General features: G+C 46.1%; 1 protein-coding gene across 2 annotated transcripts in view; it reads right to left on the bottom strand.

Moving 5' to 3' along the window:
* The window catches only part of LOC138491110 (uncharacterized), a 578,562-nt gene that overhangs the window by 247,181 nt on the left and 312,221 nt on the right, over positions 1-19,160 (bottom strand). For both annotated transcript variants that reach the window (XM_069617434.1, XM_069617433.1), the window contains exons 53-57: positions 16,508-17,106; positions 15,351-15,933; positions 10,430-10,629; positions 9,959-10,339; positions 4,662-4,945 (exon numbers count right to left, since the gene is read on the bottom strand). In XM_069617434.1, coding sequence (XP_069473535.1) covers positions 4,662-4,945; positions 9,959-10,339; positions 10,430-10,629; positions 15,351-15,933; positions 16,508-17,106 — 2,047 coding nt within the window. The remainder of the gene's footprint in view (positions 1-4,661; positions 4,946-9,958; positions 10,340-10,429; positions 10,630-15,350; positions 15,934-16,507; positions 17,107-19,160) is intronic.

The following is a 19,160-nucleotide window of genomic DNA, read 5'->3' on the forward strand; positions in this document are numbered from 1 at the left end:
GAACTTGTGCCTTACTAAATGGGGAAGATACGCATAGTGACCTATAACGTAAGGGGAATGAACCACCCCGCAAAAAGGGTGAAACTGGAGAAATTACTCAAAAGGGAAGGGGCGGACCTCCTTCTCCTACAAGAAACGCATATAAGAGCAAAAGACAAACAAAAGGCTCGGATAAGGGGATTTACAATATGGGCCCAGGCCAACGCCACAGACAAGAGGGCGGGAGTCATCATAGCAATGAGGACCGGAAGGGACGCCATACTGGAGAACTCCATCACAGATAAGGAGGGAAGGTATGCGTTCGCAAATGTGGTGCTGGAGGGGCAGAGGATCACCCTAGCGTCAATATATGCGCCCAATGTGGGACAGGACGGTTTTCTAAGAGACACCCTAGACAAATTAGAATCCTTCGCAAGAGGGGAAGTGATCCTGGGAGGAGATCTGAATATGGCGTGGGACCCACAAAGGGACAGAAGCACTGGAGGGACATATAGCCAGGGGGCTCCATCGAAATGACTTAAGCAGCAAATGGACCAGATGGCCCTGGGTGATGTATGGAGGGAACTCAGAGGGGACCAAAACGGGTACACTTACTTCTCACATGTCCACAACTCGGTGTCACGAATTGACTATCTATGGGCTTCGGTGGGCCTCATGGGCAGAATCCAGGAGGTGGATAAGGGGGCAATCGCACTATCGGATCACGCACCCTTGTGGCTCGATATGAAACTTCAGGGGAAATCTAGAGGTATGTGGAGGTGGAGATTGCCGGAGGACATAATCCAGGACAAGGTCACGGGGGAAACCATAAGGGGAATGATAGAAGAATACTTCACGGACAATGACACAGGGGAAGTATCAATCTCCATAGTCTGGGAGGCGTTTAAAGCAGTGATCCGAGGGAAACTAATGGCACTAAAAATAACGAAGGAGAAACAGAGGTTGGTGTGGGAAAAAGAATTGGAAAGATCAATTTCGGAGATACAAGGGAAGATACTGACACAACCCACCAGGGAACTTAAGAGGACTCTTGGACACACACAGGGCCAGCTAGAAATGCTGCGCACAAAGGGAGCGGAAAGGAGCCTTCTATATCTAAGACAAAGGTACTACATAAAAGCAAATAAAGCACATAAGTTGCTGGCGAGACAACTACGTGCCAAACAGAAAGACATAACAATCAAAAGCATTACAGACATGAAAGGGGAACACCTTACACGCTCACAAGACATAGGGGAAGTCTTCAGAGAATACTACCAGAAACTGTATACCACAGACCAACCAGAGGCAGACGCACAGGACACATATCTGAAATCCCTCACATTCCAGCAAATCTCACCGGCAGACAAGCAGGCCTTAGAAGACCCCATAAGGGAAGAAGAAGTTAGAAAAGTAATAAATGAACTACCGAAAAATAAAGCCCCAGGCCCGGATGGCTATACGGCCCCATTTTACAAAAAATATGCGGACCAATTGACCCCGGTCCTAACCAGGTTATTGAATTCCTTTAAAGAAAGTGGCAATGTGACCCCCACCATGAACGAAGCGAAGGTCCTGGTATTTCACAAACTAGGGAAGGACCCATCTAGCCCGGCCTCATATAGACCAATTTCACTGATTAATATAGATGCCAAAATATACACTAAGATATTAGCAGCTAGGCTCTCCCAACTTCTTCCTAAATTAATTCATCTAGATCAATCAGGCTTTATCCCAGGAAGACAAACACACGACAATCTCAGAAGGATCATCCACCCGGTGGAAAAGATAGGTATAAAGCGAATCCCAGCAATTCTCCTGGCACTAGATGCCGAAAAAGCATTTGACCGAGTGGAATGGTCCATGCTATTTAAGACACTTCAATGTATGGGATTTGGGGAACACTTTATAGCCAGAATTAAAGCAAACTACAGTGCCCCAACTTGCAGAGTGGCCATCAACGGGGAGGTAACAGAAAGGGTGTACATATCTCGTGGAACAAAACAAGGGTGTCCACTCTCTCCCCTATTATATGCTATATTCCTAGAACCCCTTCTGATGAAAATAAGGGAAGCTGCGTATGTTAAGGGGATAGAGATGGCAGGCAGGCAACACAAGATTACCGCTTTTGCGGACGATCTGCTGTTGGCACTAGAGGAGCCGGACCGATCGCTGGCTGCAGCAATGGGAGAGCTAGAAACCTTCGGGGCCATCTCGGGGCTAAAAATCAATAGAAACAAATCAGAAATTCTAATACTGGCAGGAGACGGGGATGAGATTAAGAGAGAAGCAAGGGCACTCAACCTCAAGATAGCAGAGGAGGGAATTAAATACCTGGGAATTACTCTCACACACAAGGTCGACCAACTGTACAGTAAAAACTACCCGCAGCTACTTACTAGCGTTCGAAGAGACATAGGAAGATGGAACCCATTGCTGATATCATGGTGGGGTAGAATTCAGGCGGTAAAGATGACCATTCTCCCAAGGCTCCTATACCACTTCCAAGCCCTGCCGGTAGGGATTCCCCGCTCATTCTTCAGGTCACTCCTGAGGGTAGTCTCAACTTTTGTGTGGAAGGGGAAAACTCCGAGGCTATCCAGGGCGGTCTTAACCTCGTCAACTAGGGAAGGAGGGATGGCACTGCCCCACTTTCAAAAATACTACCAAGCGGCCCAACTAAAGGTGCTTCGGGAATGGCTGGGAGAAGACCCACAACAACTATGGGCAGCACAAGATAGGGCGGTGGCTAGAACCCCACTAGGGGAACTACTCTGGAAACAGAAACAGCACAGACATCCCAACATAGGGATCAGCGAAATACTGAGCACGACCTTGGAGGCGTGGGACACCCAAACAAGAAAGGGCGCAATGTCCAACACACTAGGCCCATTCACACCCATATGGAGGAACCCGCAGTTTCCGCCAGGGTTGGAGCAGGGTACATCAGACAACTGGGAGGAGGCGGGCATAACGGAAATTGGGGAAATGTTTTGTAACAATGAAATTATTCAATACGAATCATGCCTCACACTCCCAACAAGAACCACACGGAATAGATATAGTTATGAACAACTTAAGCACTGGTTAAAAACTCCTGAAATAGCGAAGGCGGCAACGAGACCCCTAACCCCATTTGAGAAATACATTACAACCAACTCAGGGGCAAAGAAATGGATCTCGACACTATATTTATAAACATACAAGATGAAGAGATCAAATGGGCATATATGCGCAAATGGGATAGAACACTGGGATTGGAAATCACGAGAAAACAGTGGGAGGACATATGGGCTCAGATCCCCAAACTGACAAGAGCGGTGCAGATGAGAGAAATGTGGATTAAAATAGTGACTCAGTGGCACTACACGCCCGAGGGACTGCATACTATGTTCCCAAGAACATCGAACCTCTGCTGGAGGGAGTGCGGAGAAGTGGGGACACGGAGACACATCTGGTGGGCCTGTAAAGGAATAGTGCCGTTCTGGGAAGAAGTTAAGGGAGAAATGGGCAAGATGTTTCCAGATGTGGGACAACTAGATGAGAGCGTATGGATGTGTGGCATGAGAGATGACACTACAAGAAGATACACGAAAGCACAATGGAGAAGCTTTGTGGGACTTCTCATCGCGGCATGGACAACAATAGCCCAAAATTGGAAAAAGAGGGATACACCGCTAATATTTACGTGGCTTCAAAAAGTATGGGCGCAGCTAGAAATGGAAAAAGTCACTCACACAATCCAAGGCACTAAGAACAGGTTCACCAAAGAATGGGGTGGGGTCATGGAACACCTGCAGTCAGAGTTTATGGATCAATGGTGCCCCCACAACATAAAGGTCACAGACATTTTCAACGCATAAAGAAATCCACAAACCAAGTCACAGGGGTCCCGGGTGGGAGGGGGGAGGGCGAGTTGGGGGTGAAATGTTGGTTCAAGTTTTTTTTTCTGTGTTTTTTGACCAATGAAAATAATAAAGATATGTTTTAAAAAAAAAAATATGATGCACTTTGCGTGTGTACTGTTTAGGTTTAGTGACCTATACTATCAATAGGGGTGGCTGAGTTTAATTTACCCAAAAGGGAATAGGGTCTTTTTTTTCTCCAAATTCCGGTTCACCATCAAATAGTGACTTACTCTATAACACTGACAGTACTCGTCCAGGCAAAAAGGAAAAAGCAAACCCATGCCTTACACAAATACATCAACTTTCTAAACACAAATGAGTATGCCTTCCTACAAACGAATCCGTTAATTGCAAAAGAAGGCATTCTTCAGTAAAATGTGAAAAGTTTAATACAGAAAGTCTACAAATCTCTGCCTCAAACAAACTGATTTTCAATAAGCAGCAATGTTGTTAAAATCACCTATCAAGAAGCAATTCCCTGTACCCTAATCTCTACTCGCCGCAGAATTGACTCCAAAATTATCTTTCCTGCAAAACGATAACCAAATTTGCTACTTGCAAGAAGAAAATCAAGTTTTGCATAGTCAAGATCACTGAAAATACATAAATATGAAAGAAACAATGATTAAAAATATTAAAAATTGAGGACAAAATATTCAGGAACCTTAAGTCCTTAATAGAATATGTGCAGGCTGGGATTTGGTCTTAGGCTATAATCAAAGTACCTTGTCTATGTACCATTTGCTTTCCTCCGGAAATGAAAGGATTACTCACGGCCATTCGTTGTCAGGGACCCGCCAGCTGTTTCCAAACTCATTGAAGTCTTGGACCACCACTCCACCTGGGGTCAGGAAGTCGTCCACCTGGTTGTCTGTATAAGTCCCACACAGTCCACACAAGGCCCCTTTGTAGTATTCCTTAACCCTCACAAACAGCTCATGATCGCCATTAAACTGAAGCTCGAGGCCGAAGTCTGTGGTCACGATCACGTGGGAACCACTGAGTGCTATGTTCACACCAGAAATATTGGCTGGTAGACCAGTCGAGGCGTGGTTAATCTATGAAAACACGAAAGGTTAAATGTATATATATTTTTTTAATTTGTTTTGCTTTTCAAATCAAAAGAAAACCTTTACAAAAAGAATTCATAAAACAAACCAAAAAGAAACAGAACAGATAAAAAAATGCATAAATCAACAAAGCAGTAAAACCACATATCAACATAAAATAAAAGTATATCTCTCTATGTATATTATTATATAAGCTGTTGAAGTTTACTTCTTTCCCCCCACATATGCTAGCATCGAAAGACTTGATATAATAAGAAAGCGAGCAGATGGAGCGCTGTTTGAATCAAGGATCAAAGCCAATTCAGTGATCCAGTATGGATGACTAGGGTGGCGTATTTCAGCACCGAGTAGGGAAGATAGAATCAAATATATGATATGATATGGTATTTATAACGCGCCTGTACACAAGTGTTTCTAGGCGACAAGATAAAAAATTGAACACTGAATCATTACTTCAATTTGCCCCAAAGTTTAAGGGACAGGGTGATAGACTGTGTTTACAGAATGATGATTGGCCGAAAATGACAGGGACAGCGAAGAGACAGTCAATGTTTCTATGTACTTTAAACTGAATCATTTCAATATTACATTTGTGAATGAACCAAATGAGTTAAGGAACAGAAACATCATGATCTGCTTAAGAAACCAAATCAATAAACTAGTATCTTTCATTTATGAGTGTAGTAGCTGCACCTCAACCTGCTGCTCTGAATCTGCTGTTTATGTTACTATACAGCACCAGGAATGAAGCCCTGGCGGTTTGTGCCATGAAAGACATAAATAAACAAGAAACTGGATAATCTAGTCCCATGAACAGAAGGCGCACCATTAAATGTGAACATGCCACAGGATTCCCATGGTGCCGCGTGCCACTGATGTTGTGGTGCAAGATTTAAGAGTAAGGATGCGTCACATCACACATCTCACAACATACATCCTATGGGACAAGTCTGGATCTGATGCTCGTTCACATCTTTCTTCGTTTTTGTTTAAATGTATTTATTAGTTTGTGCAGACATTTGGAAACCAACATAGCATTTTCCAGTTGCATCTAAAACAATCAAAGAAACCATTGATAACATTTAAAAACATGTTTGCCCCTTTACTCGATCTTAACTTCCACCACTGGTTCCTTCTTCTCCACTCTGACTGTGTGTGAGTGCCTGTAGAACTACATTGCGGAGGTGACTAACCATTCCTGCAAGTGGGGAGTCCCTATACCCAAATATAATCTGACCCGTTCCATCCATGCTCTCCCCATTGCCTCCCATATCAGCCCAACATCCCATATTGAGCCCACATTTCTGTCAAAACAATCAGCTATCTCTTCCCGGATCGTCCCCCTGAATGCCAAGTACGAAAGAGCTGCAGCTCTTAATTTCCATAATGAAATAACTGGTTTCGATTTAGTCCATGTTAAAGTGGTTGCTAACGGGCACGGTTAGAAATGATCCTCCCTGAGTATTCTGTGTCTGAAAACCAGGTGAAATTCTCCCTACCCACAACGATAGAGTCTAATCTGGAATGGGAAGCATGTGTGTAAGAATAAAAAGAAAGAACTTCCCTCTCTCCATGACTTTCCCCAAAGTCCACGTCAGTAATGTCATTCAAGGCCTTAGACGATTGTTGTTTAAAGGGTCCCTTTGTCAACAAGTGGTCCCGTGTCGGATCTAACAATCAATTGAAAACCCGCCCCAAAGGAACAACTCACTCCTATCGCCCCCCACCAATGTCACCACTGACCTAAAATATGTGCTAGGGCCCTCATTAGGGGTGTAAGAGTTCCCCAGGCATATAACTCTCCCAGCTAGCCTGCCCACTAGCGCCAATATCCGACCGTCGGTCTCCGTAAGTCTCCTATCTATCCGTATTTTTTCCCCTTTTGCTATCCATGTAAGCAACCCCTTGCATATGCAGAATAATCCAATCCAAACACCGTCCCACCCCACTTCTTCTGTATGTCACCCACCTCTGCCTTCATGAGGTGGGTTTCTTGTAAGAATGCCACCTATATCTTCCAACGATTCAGTAATTCCCCGCGGTCATTCTCTTTTTGTTGTGACCCAGCCTGCTCACATTCCATATAATTATCTTAATCCTAGTGATACCCCTTCTACACTGCAACACCCATCATAACCCTCCCTAAGATTCTCACTTTCACCAAATACCTCAAACCCACCACCTCTGAATTCTTGCACTTGAAAGTTACCAACATCAATACACCAGTCCCGCCCCACGGGCCATCCCACCTCCCGGAATCCCCTCAACCCAAATCTTTCTTCTTTAACTTAATTTCAGTTTGGATCTTTCATCACTTCTATCACATAGTTATTGGTAAACAATGGATCTAAAACCATTACAGAACTTCATGAACTATCACTATAAACTGGGTTCCAGCCAGTCAGGGGTTCAGAACATGGAGAGGCTAAGAGAGGGCAGGAGTGTAACCGGATTTATCGTAACATGATGTTGCTACAGCGGTGACTTCTTGAGCGAGAGTGGAGTTTAAAATGCAACGTGTGGTGTGAACTGAGGTTTTGCTGTGGTTGACATTTACAGTTTTGTTTTCCAGTCAATTAGGATCTTTCGATGTTCTCTGTATCTGAAAAGAAACACAGGAGTGACCAACCCCACATAATCTACTAGAATAGCTGGCACATCTCAGGGTATAGGATGGTGTTTTGCAGTTTGACAATCATGCTCTGTACAAGATCGGTTCAAGGCAATGGCACGTGGAGTTACATCAAGAGGATCTGTGCAGGAGCAACCTGTGTGCAGACAATCTCTCGGTGTTTAGAAGTGTGATTGGGAGGGTCTGGTGTGTCATAAGGGAATTATATTAATGCAAGATTAAGATCTGTCAAAGCACAGGCCCATTAAATGTTCTCAAGAGCATCGAGGAGAGCTTGACAGATGCTTGATCATTAGAAGAAATCAGGAGGTTTGAGAGTAAATGTTTTCCATGTATATAAATAACCAATCATAACCATATATAATGGGCAATTCCTGGAGTGAAGACTTGGGAAGCTTGAACTTAGCCAAGTCTCCAACTTCACTGTATCTCTGGATAGACTGGTAACCTTGATATCTTTTCTGAGGAGGACCTGATCTACATACTCTCTCTGTTGTCTAAAAGGACACAATGCATGCCTTACCCAAAGGCAAAAGATTGGGTGCAAGGGCTCATCTAAGATGAAAAATGTATGCTTAATGGAAGATCTGTGCTGCATAAATACGAAAAGGTGTGGAAACAATTAAGATTGTGTGGACGGACTCACCTCAGAGGTCCTCGACCCCACATGAAAGGCAGAAACTTTGCCCTCAGTTCAAGTGTGTTTAATAGACCATTTCCCGGAGTCAGTCCCTACAAATGATGGGCCCCCAGATAGTGGATCGTTGTGCCCCCCGTATAGACAGAGGCAGGCACTGACTTGAAAATGTGCGGATCCGGTGAGTAAAAAGCCACTAAGAGGAAAGATATGTGGTTCAGAGTCACGACTCCAGGTCTTGCTGCAGTTGCTGCACAGTCTCCTGATGCAAGTAGCCAGATGCAACCACACCACCCTCATGTGAAGCCACACAAAAGACACCATAAGAGCCAATGGGCCATACGTGCCATCAGACTTGTATAGAAGGCCCAGGCTAGATCAATCAACTGTCAACATGTAGACTGAATGAGCAGGATCCACCTCAGTGGAAAGGTCATGTCCCACGGGAATCCAATGGACTGATTCCTTAGTATAGGCGTCAGTTCACCGAAAGGCCCTGAGAACAAACCAACTCTACTGTTACACAAGGCAGTGGAAATCAACTGTGGGCTGCAGGGCCTTACCAGGAAGTCATCCAAGTAAGTGACCCACATCATACCCTTTGTAAACACCCGGGGGCGGAGCTCATACCAAGGGAAGCTCCTTCAACTGGTTGCTCTGCACCAGGCATCACGTGCCTGAGGAAATCTTAATGAAGAGCATAAATTGGGATGTGCATGAAAACACCCTGATATTCTAGGGCTCATAGCTAATCCCCCTCCTGCCCAGGTGTTACCATCTCGAACTTCTCATTGCATTGTGGTGGAACGTGTTGAGGATGGTGAGATCTACGCTGGAACATTTCATGTAGTTCCTTCATGGGTTCCCTGGGAGTGATAACTGACTATATCTTTGTGGATTGTGTGCATGTAAACACCCTGGAGTTCTAGGGCAGCGAGCAAATCCCCCTCCTGTCCAGGGGTAACGATTTTGAACTTTGCATTGCATTGAGGTGGAACCCGTTGCGTCTGGAGGCATCTACAATGGACCACCTCATGCACCTCTTTCATGCCTTCCCTGGGAGTGAGATTGACTACATCCTTGTGACTGGAAGAATCTGGAGGCACTCTTTGTTGTGCTGTGAGATCCTCACATTAAATCACAGGTTACTAATTACATTTGTTAGACCTAAAACTTTGTGTTAAATATTTTTGGAGAGGTGCAAATGTGGTTATGTGTGATTTGTTTTCCACTAAATCTAATTTATCCAGTGATGAATTTCACAAATGTGGCCATGTGTGTTTTATTGTCTACTACTTGTGCAAAGATGTTTTTAGCCACAATAATTTGCAAGAATTGTCAACCACTAAATAAATGATATGGAAAAAAAATGTCTAGCTGTCGGTCTAGAGGGAAAATACATGGAAAGCTTTGCTAATTCCCATAGGTCCAAAGTTGGAACTTTGCATAATTATACTGGCTGAAAAAATCTTTGTATACCCCTACTTGGGGCACTGTGGATGCAAACGTGGGAGCACAGATATGAATAAATGCGTCTGAACCCCCTCCTCTCAGGATGGGCTCAGCGTAAAATATAAAAGTCACCTTTGAAACTTGGAAGGGGGGGGAGACCTTAAAACAGACAGGCAGGCGTGCATTGCATGTGAACATGTGATTATAATGAATTTAAAACAGATGGATTCCTCCATTGCAAGTATTATCAACTTTGAAACACAATCAAAATGATACTCACTGAAACATGGTTGCCCTTCCTCAGAGCGATGTGGTTGCCGTTTACTGTGAGCGCTACAGAGTTCAGAGCGGTCCAGCTCGGGCTGCCGCGGTGTTCGTTTCGGGTGGTAACACTGAATCTGGTGGAGGTATTTCCACAGGTCTCTGCCACTGTGTAGTTGCAGGAGCCCTGGAAGTGGTGGAGTCTCCCATCGAAGGTTGTGTAGTGTGGGTCCCCGTAGATGTGACAGGTGGCAGTGCTTGCTGGGTAACATCCGCGGAGGCCATTTTGAATCTTGCAGACTTCATCGGGTGTGCAGGATACGGGAATGCATTGCATGTTGTTATTCCCCTGACACTCACAGCTGCTCTGACAGTTCTCGTCCATGAAGCTCTCTCCTTTCTGCAAGAGGAAAAGGAAGGATAATACATGATGTTAATGTGGAAGGGAATTCTCAGTGGCACGGGGTATCTTCTGACTGTGGACACTTACATTGTAATACTGCCCGCTGTACCAGCAGCCACACTCGGTGACAGAGACACAGGAGGCCCCGCTCAGCACAAAGCCCTCGTCGCACTCGCAGCCCTCAACGCAAGGCTTGCTGCAGTTATCGGGGGCCCACCGGTCCAGACAGGTTGCAGGACATGCAGTCATACAGGCGTTATAGTGGGACTGGGCTGCACATGGCAGAGCTAAAAAAGAAAAGGCATACGTCGATTGATTGGAAAAACCAGTACCATGATTTTGGGCAAACATCAGATTAATCTTTGATAAATCATAAAGCAATGTTCATGCCATGTCTTGCTGCAGTAAGAAACATTTTGCGTGCACAGGATGTTCCAGGTGGTCTGCAGAATATCATTTATTTTAGATTTGCTAAGAAAAAAACTATACAATGCAAAACCATCGGTCGATCTATATAAATAGAACAATCCAAGCACTGTATCTGTATGATGTTCTCTGTGGAACAACGCAGACGTTCTACTCATTAGCACAATCCAGAGATCCTGGGCGCATGTGTGAACATACCCCAGACATTGACGCACTGCACACACTGCACACACTGCAACCTCTACCTGAGTCCAAAGAGAAATTCATTGGTATAAATTACCAATTCTGCCTCAGAATTGTGTATTTTCTAGGGCTGGAAAGAAAGCATTTATATGTCAACTGTCAAATTAACAGTCCACTCTTTAAAGTCCTAATCATCCGTCTGCATGCAGCCACGCAAGCAGTATGATCAAAGGATGCACGTCCCATGACTTCATGTCAAAAGAGACAGTCTTTTCCAAACGTGGGCTGTGCTATTATTTAACTTTTCCTTAGGTCAATTTCATTCAGTTGAAATGACCCAAAACTACAGGTCACAGAAAGCAACCAGTACAGTGGTCAATGCCCAGCACTAAGGCCTGGTGTCCCCAATAATATGGAGCCACTTGGTAGCCTTAATGAAGGGTGGCCATGGTCTGAATGGAAGGGTAGGTGTATCAGATCCTGCGACTCTGCCGAACTAATATTATGTATTCAATACTCTTACTATAGAGCGGTGTGTTTGCTTGTTTGTTCTGCCTGGTCCCTGTGTGCACCAAAGTGTTGTTGTGTGTCTCAGAGATCCCTGGTACAGGTGTTGTCTTCAAAGGAACTGTCGGGAGGTTGGAGGGGTCCAGTATCTAGCTTTCATAAATCAGGGTAAAGGTTGGATTCAGCCTTTTAAATCTTTCATGCATATGCTTCCATCTTTTTGTAGCTTTCCAGGAGAAAACATCTTCTCCAAGAAATGACAGATGTTTTGAAGATGGGTAACAGTAGATGTTGGTTCAGAGAGGGCACGAGATTCATTTCCGATGATGGTCAGTGGTTGGATGGAGCTCCTTGATCAACCGGCAGCTTGGGACAGACCAGTACAAGAAAGCATGGCGCAGTTCCTATGGGCTCAGCAGTGGCTGCATCGTGGCAGGCTGTGTGAAGGCCTGCCTCCAAGAAGTCAACCATAGTGGAAGAACACTACTCTCATTCTGGGAACCAGATGCTCAGGATAACAAGGTGCCACCACCTGTGGCAGAAGCCTTTGAGGAACTGAAATGTTGCCAGGGGATTGCTGACTGTATGCTTCTGATTGTTTGTTAATATTGCTTTTAGGATGTTATCAACGTATTTAAAAATAGAGGGGATTTCATATATCATTTGAGTTATGGGCTTTTGTGTTGGTACGGCAGAAGGATAAGAGTGTGCAGCTAGTCCACTGGGAATGGATGATATTCTAGTAGAGACTGTAGTTGGGAGAGGACAATCTAATATTCTGGATAATATTTAGGAAAAGCTCCATTATCTTAATCTCCATATTAGATATACTACAGAATGTAACACAGGGGTAGTTTGAGTACCCTTCAGCCATCATGAGAGCTCATGTATTTGGTCAATTACAATGAAACCCTTGTTTGACCTCCACGTTCTGCTGCTGGACTTACTGCCTGCAGTGTTTCTGTGGTATCCAGCATGGGTATGGCCTTAACGTTCTTCATAACCATCATGAGAGCTCATGTCTTTGGTCAATGAAACCCTTGCTTGACCTCCACGTTCTGCTGCTGGACTTACTGCCTGCAGTGTTTCTATGGTGTCCAGCATGGGTATGGCCTTAACGTTCTTCATAACCATCATGAGAGCTCATGTCTTTGGTCAATTACAATGAAACCCTTGCTTGACCTTCACGTTTTGCTGCTGGACTTACTGCCTGCAGTGTTTCTGTGGTGTCCAGAATGGGTATGGCCTCACCGTTCTTCATAACCATCACTACAGAGTTTAGAGGAGGAGTCAAGCTTGTGAAAAGATCTAGCAAACCACCTGCAATGCCTTAATTTCAACCCTCTGGGTTCTCTTCATGAAAATCAAATCATCCTTTAAATAAACCAGAGATACAATTAAAAAGGAAAATCAGATTTGCTTCTCTTTAGAGTTGTGAGCAGCTTCCTCTAGTACATTGCTTACAATCCTCAGAATACAGAGTGCTTCTATTCCCTAGCAGGCCATGTCCTTGTTCACTGAATCCCAATGCACCGTGCCCTTCTGCACCCTGGAAGAGTACATTGAGCCCAGTAGATCATATCCTGGTACTGAGCCTCGATGCACCATGACCCTGTGCACTGATCACCTCTGCAGAATGTGCTCTGCACCCTCCAACGATGTGTTTATTTAGTTGCAGTAATGCTGGAGGCCGACCATCACACTGCCTCTGAGTCTCCAGTGGCTATTTGGAGTTGATTGCCACGGATAATGATGAGCGGTGATATGACTGACGCCATGGTCACGGGTGGCAGTGCAGGGACGTGGAATGCATCCTTCTGTCCACCTTCCTGGGAACCAAACACTGTTCCCTCTTCATCCCCAGGCAACATAGGAGTTTAATGTGAGTCTGAAAAGTGTCTGCACCAACGATTAAGGCAGCATCCAGTGCCTGAGTTTCCTCAACCTGCACTCATGATGAAAGGTGTACTCCCCTTTTCTCCTTTTTTCTTCCCTGGAGGTTAGATTGTGCAAGACTCTTCTGTATCTTGAAATACTGTAATATCTGTTAGGGCAGTGTGAGTGCTTCATGATGGAAAATTTGCTCCCCTTTATCTCCTTTTCTTCCCTGGATGCTAGATTGCGCATGGCTCTTCCTTATCTTGGCATTCTGTAATATCTGCTGAGGCATTGTGAGTGCTTTCATGATGAAAGGTTTGCTCCCCTTTATCTCCTTTTCTTCCCTGGAGGCTATATTGAGCAAGGCTCTTCCTTATCTTGGCATTCTGTAATATCTGCTGAGGCAGTGTGAGAGCTTCCTTGATGCTGCTACAGGCCTGGTTGGTATTAAGTGATATGGACATGTTTCTCCTGCTCTTTGCTCCCAATAAAGGCTTCCAATCCAGGATAGCATCACATTTTAATCATGTGTCATGTATGGGAATTCTGCACGTGCTCCCAGCCTTAAGTGCACACATCTGAGGCCCTGTTTTACCGTCTGAGATCTGGGAATCCTGTTCGTTCACCTATGCATACCTTCAGGCGTCAGCGATCCATGATCGCTCCTTTTCCATCCACGATCCCATACAGTGGAATTTGCAGCCGGTATCACTCCAATTGATCAAGAACCATCTCCTGTGCGTGAAAATGCTTCAACAGCCTATGTACACGGAACCCTTGTGCATTATGCACCTGCGGATTATGCACTTGTGGACTGATTGCTTTGGGCCATACCCTGTGTGTACTGTGCACTGAGCCCCTGTGTGCCATGTGTCTTTGCACTGCACCACTGAGCCCTGTATACATGTGCACTGATCATTCGAGGACCATGTATATATGTTCCTTGAATCTGTGTCTGAGCCCCTCGGGACCATGCCCTCAGTGCACGGAACCTCTGAGCACCAGAGCCCCTCTGGACCATGCCCCCAGTGCATGGAACCTCTGAGCACCAGAGCCCCTATGGACCATGCCCCCAGTGCACGGAACCTCTGAGCACCAGAGCCCCTCTGGACCATGCCCTCAGTGCACGGAACCTCTGAGCACCAGAGCCCCTCTGGACCATGCCCCCAGTGCACGGAACCTCTGAGCACCAGAGCCCCTCTGGACCATGCCCCCAGTGCACGGAACCTCTGAGCACCAGAGCCCCTCTGGACCATGCCCTCAGTGCACGGAACCTCTGAGCACCAGAGCCCCTCGGGACCATGCCCCCAGTGCACGGAACCTCTGAGCACCAGTGCCCCTCGGGACCATGCCCTCAGTGCACGGAACCTCTGTGCACCAGAGCCCCTCTGGACCATGCCCCCAGTGCACGGAACCTCTGAGCACCAGAGCCCCTCTGGACCATGCCCTCAGTGCACGGAACCTCTGAGCACCAGAGCCCCTCGGGACCATGCCCCCAGTGCACGGAACCTCTGAGCACCAGAGCCCCTCTGGACCATGCCCCCAGTGCACGGAACCTCTGAGCACCAGAACCCCTCTGGACCATGCCCCCAGTGCACGGAACCTCTGAGCACCAGAGCCCAGAACCCCTCTGAACCGTGCCCCCAGTGCACGGAACCTCTGAGCACCAGAGCCCCTCGGGACCATGCCCCCAGTGCACGGAACCTCTGAGCACCAGAGCCCCTCTGAACCATGCTCCCAGTGCACAGAACTTCTGAGCACCAGAGCCCAGTCATTGGTATAATATGTATGAGTTCAATTCCCTTAGGCTTTTTGTAGCATAGAGAACAATTGAAGGGTTTTTCTTGGGATACCAGAGCTTAGGTTCATGCAGTGAAACATTTTACATATCAGCTGGGCTAGAGAGTGTGTGCAATAGGAAACCCTAGGACAGGAAGAAAAGAATATTGACCATCAGGCGTCATTTTGCAGCATAACGAGGGAACGTGTTGCGGTTCATAAATGCAATACTCACGGCAGAAAGTAGAGTTTCTCCAAGGAGATATAGTCACTCCCTCACGCTGACAAGCATCCGCATAGGCCTGCAAAGACTTGCACAGCGTCTCCTCGTCTCCACCCAGAGCACACAAGTCATAGACACAGCTCTCTACAGCATTCTCTGGGTTCACCACAGAGTTACAGACCCTGAAAGGTCCACCATTGCTTGTGACCAAACCGCAGTAGTGGTCACTCTGGTACTTTTTGATGTCATCTGGTGGACAGGGTGCAGTTGTCGGAGGGGGTGGTGTCGGGTCTGATGGGTCACAAGCCGGATCATCGTCGGGGACCTTCCAGCTGTTTCCGAGCTGGTTGGTGTTCTGAGCTTGTTGCCCATTGGGCATCATGGAATCATCCTGACGCAGGTTATTGAAGTTTCCACACATGCCACAGGTCTTGTTGAAGTAAGTGGTTGGGAGCTTCACTTCCACGGTGTGGTCAGTATCATAGGAAACGGTCAGCCTGAAATCCGTCTCCAGAACAGTGTATCGCCCACTCCTTTGTACTGTCACTGAGCCTCCAACCAAGGTCACTCCCAAGGTCCTCCATTCATTATTGACCTGGGGGAGGGTGGGCGGAAGAGTACCAAGTTATTAGAGATAATACGGTAATGCTGGGAGAGGTCAACAGCACTGCACTGACTGATGCATCAATAATATAACGTTGGCTCACTATGTGACTTGCTTCTGAGCCCACCTGCATGTTCCCCATAAAGACACAGCGGGGGTCAGCGCCTCTATTCAAGTCTCTTAAGCCCCTCCCACCCCATTATGTACATCTGGAATTGGCAACACTTCAATATGGACAAGTTGACCTTGAAGCAGAGAAGTCACACAAAGAAAACAAGACCCCAATCCCTCCCACTCATGCACCCCTGCTGATATTTATTAAATGTTCATGAGGTCGCCGGAGTTATTTAATCTCAGCCTGTATGTAGCCATGTTCGGTGCTGAAAGTGTACCGTTCCCAATTAGTGATGGCCCTGCCCCTGTAGCCTGTCAGTGTGTGTTTTTATGAATGGCGCAGCACGGTGGGAATGCACCCACATAAAGTTCACCTTTTCCCTGTCAGTGAACTTTTACAGCCAAAAATATGAAATTAAAGCAACATTTCAATGACAGTTTATATTCTCACCAGAACTCGGTTGGGTTCATTCCTGATGATTTGTATGTGTTGACCGTAGGCATGAACTATGACCTTTTGCACGTAGGAGACTGAGGGGTTTCCGCGATGCTCGTTCTTGGCTTCCACATTGAAATACTGGAGTGACGTGGAGTTGGTGCAGAGCTTGGCCAGGGTGTAGGTGCAGAGGCCCATGAAGTGATGGGCCTCCTTGTCAAATGTGCTGTAGTGAGGATCTCCTGAAATTAGGCAAACATCGTAGGAGTGGGGAACACAGCTTGGCTCTCCATTTGAGTTCCCACAATACTGATCCTCTCTGCATATATCATTGGTACAGACCAGGCTTCCACCTGATGAGGGGCAGCGGCACTTTCTGGAGCAGGTGTTGTCAGTCCAATGTTCGGATCCCACCGGGTAGTGCTTGCCGTCCTCCCAACACCCACACTGACCGCTGGGTACACACTTGTCATTGTAGAGAAGATAGCCACTGTCACAGACACAGCCTTCGACGCATGGATGACTGCAGGAGAATGCAGAGCCTGGATTCACGCAGGTACCCGGACAGGCGGTGCCGCACTGCTCATAGTGGCTGTGGTTTCCGCAGGGCAAATCTGCAAATGATTGATATATTTTAATTTATAAAAACACAGGTAACTTTTGAAAAGAACAATATATAATCACTTATTTTGGAGCTGTACTGTGCAGTCTAAAACTACCAGGTGTGCAGCAAAGCAGGAGCCATAAGTGTTAAGCAAAGTTTAAGACTATCTAGACTTCAAGGGCATATAATCCGTCTGGAATCCAGCGGAGTCCTTAAACAGGGAGTACTAGTAAGACCTTTGGATACTGTAAGAGAATTGGTGGATGGGCAGGGATGCCACCAGGCTTATCTCCTGACTGCAGTCTTCAGTCTAGTGGACCATCCCGCCTTGCGTGCTTTACCTACAAAGACATAAGTAAAGTAGGTACTTCTGGAAGGGACAAAGTCAAATCATTTGATTAGGTGGTCTTGCTGACTCTGCTTACTTTGCTCAAGGCAAACTGTGGGGACACAAAAGGGACCCTTTTGTCACAGGTATTTTAACATATACCAAAGAGTGTCACTGTCAATAATGAATTTCTCCAGCTCATGGATCCCATCCTAGAGAGACAATCCTGCTCAAATATATGAGACAGCCAGAGTGAAAAATCAACTTTCTTCTAAGAAATCACAATTCATAGAGTCTGAGAACTTTCATGTTCTACCCTGATTTCCTTGCCCAAACATTTTCCAAGCTCATTTAATCTCTTTCAGCACAAACCTCAGCCTCTGTGGTCATGATCTTAAATGATACCTTCCGGAGTCGTCAGGTTCAGCAGGTGCTAACGAGCTTCAGAAAGAAATCTCCGCAGAATTACCAAAGTATAGGATCTCATTGGGGGGGAGGGGCTGGGATAGCAGTGATGCACCACCCAGAGACAGGTGTCATAACCTTGAAATTGCCAAAGAAAATGTACGAACATTTCATAATTATTTCTCCAAATAGTGAGGAATAATCGGATTCCTCAGCATGGTGGCATTCTAAGCCTCAGGTACATTTATAAATCTGCAATAGGATTTGAAACATGACTGTCTTGATGACGCTATCTTCTGTAAAGTGGCCAAAGTTAGAGAGAACCCAAATAAGACAGGCTACGTGATTCTGCAACTTCTGGAGCTTGTAACGTGGACAGTATGGCTGGGCTTCCCAACATGCACTGCAGTGTTCCTTCAGGGAATCCGACCAGTGCTGCATGCCACCGTGTCAATCCCTTTGCGCATTAAGGGAGGATGTACCCATACTGCAATACATTGGCTTCCAGCAACTGCAGAGTTGGCAGTCTGTTAGTGAAGGACCTGCTCTAGTGTATGGAGACACAGTGGTACAGCCAACACCTACTCTTGTGGCAGTGGAATTTGTCTTAAGCATGTGAGCAGATACAGCAACTGTGAAGTGGGGATTTTCCCAGGCAGTCAAAGGCAAATGAAGAGGATGTGAACATTAGATAAGGGCATCGTCATTGTATGCGGAAGGAAAAAGTAGAGCAATCACGCTTCTTAAACATTTGAGGCAATCAGGTGTGCTGGGAGAGTTTTTGAGAAGTTGGGGTCTTGTAGATGCAAGGTTCTACCTCCAAATCGTGGGTAGCGAGTCAGTGGATGTGTAATAGGTACAGGATGCCCTGATCTCAGTCGTTATGCTCTGCTGAAATGGAATGGACGCCACATGAATTAAACGAACCAAAGCCTCCGCTGAGTTTAGCAAAGACCCTAATGGGAGGATGTTCCCTATCCAGAGGGGATGAATGCTGGAGCAAAACTGCTGGCGCCATTAAAGGAGGTGTCATGATGGAACCTGCTACGTGCACGGTGGAACACAGAGCTTGAACATCCACTTCTAGCTGTTGGGGTTTAACCCCCCCACCATGCACAGCCCATCCTCATTCTCCGCCGATTTAACATGAGCAAAGGTCCTCTCTGAGACAGTATGAGAGGAAAAAATCAGGTGGGGCAACCTCTTCAAGAATATGGGAGCCCAACCTGGAGGCTCTCAAAAGATCTCAAAGGCTGACCCCTGAAAAACACAATAAAGAAGACTAGTGGGATGGATGGACACAATTGGAGGGTTTTAGTGGGAAGTCCTCA

Source organism: Ambystoma mexicanum, chromosome 10 (genome assembly GCF_040938575.1).
Source record: "Ambystoma mexicanum isolate Mex_15411 chromosome 10, UKY_AmexF1_1, whole genome shotgun sequence".
In the NCBI taxonomy this organism is placed as follows: Eukaryota; Metazoa; Chordata; class Amphibia; order Caudata; family Ambystomatidae; genus Ambystoma; species Ambystoma mexicanum.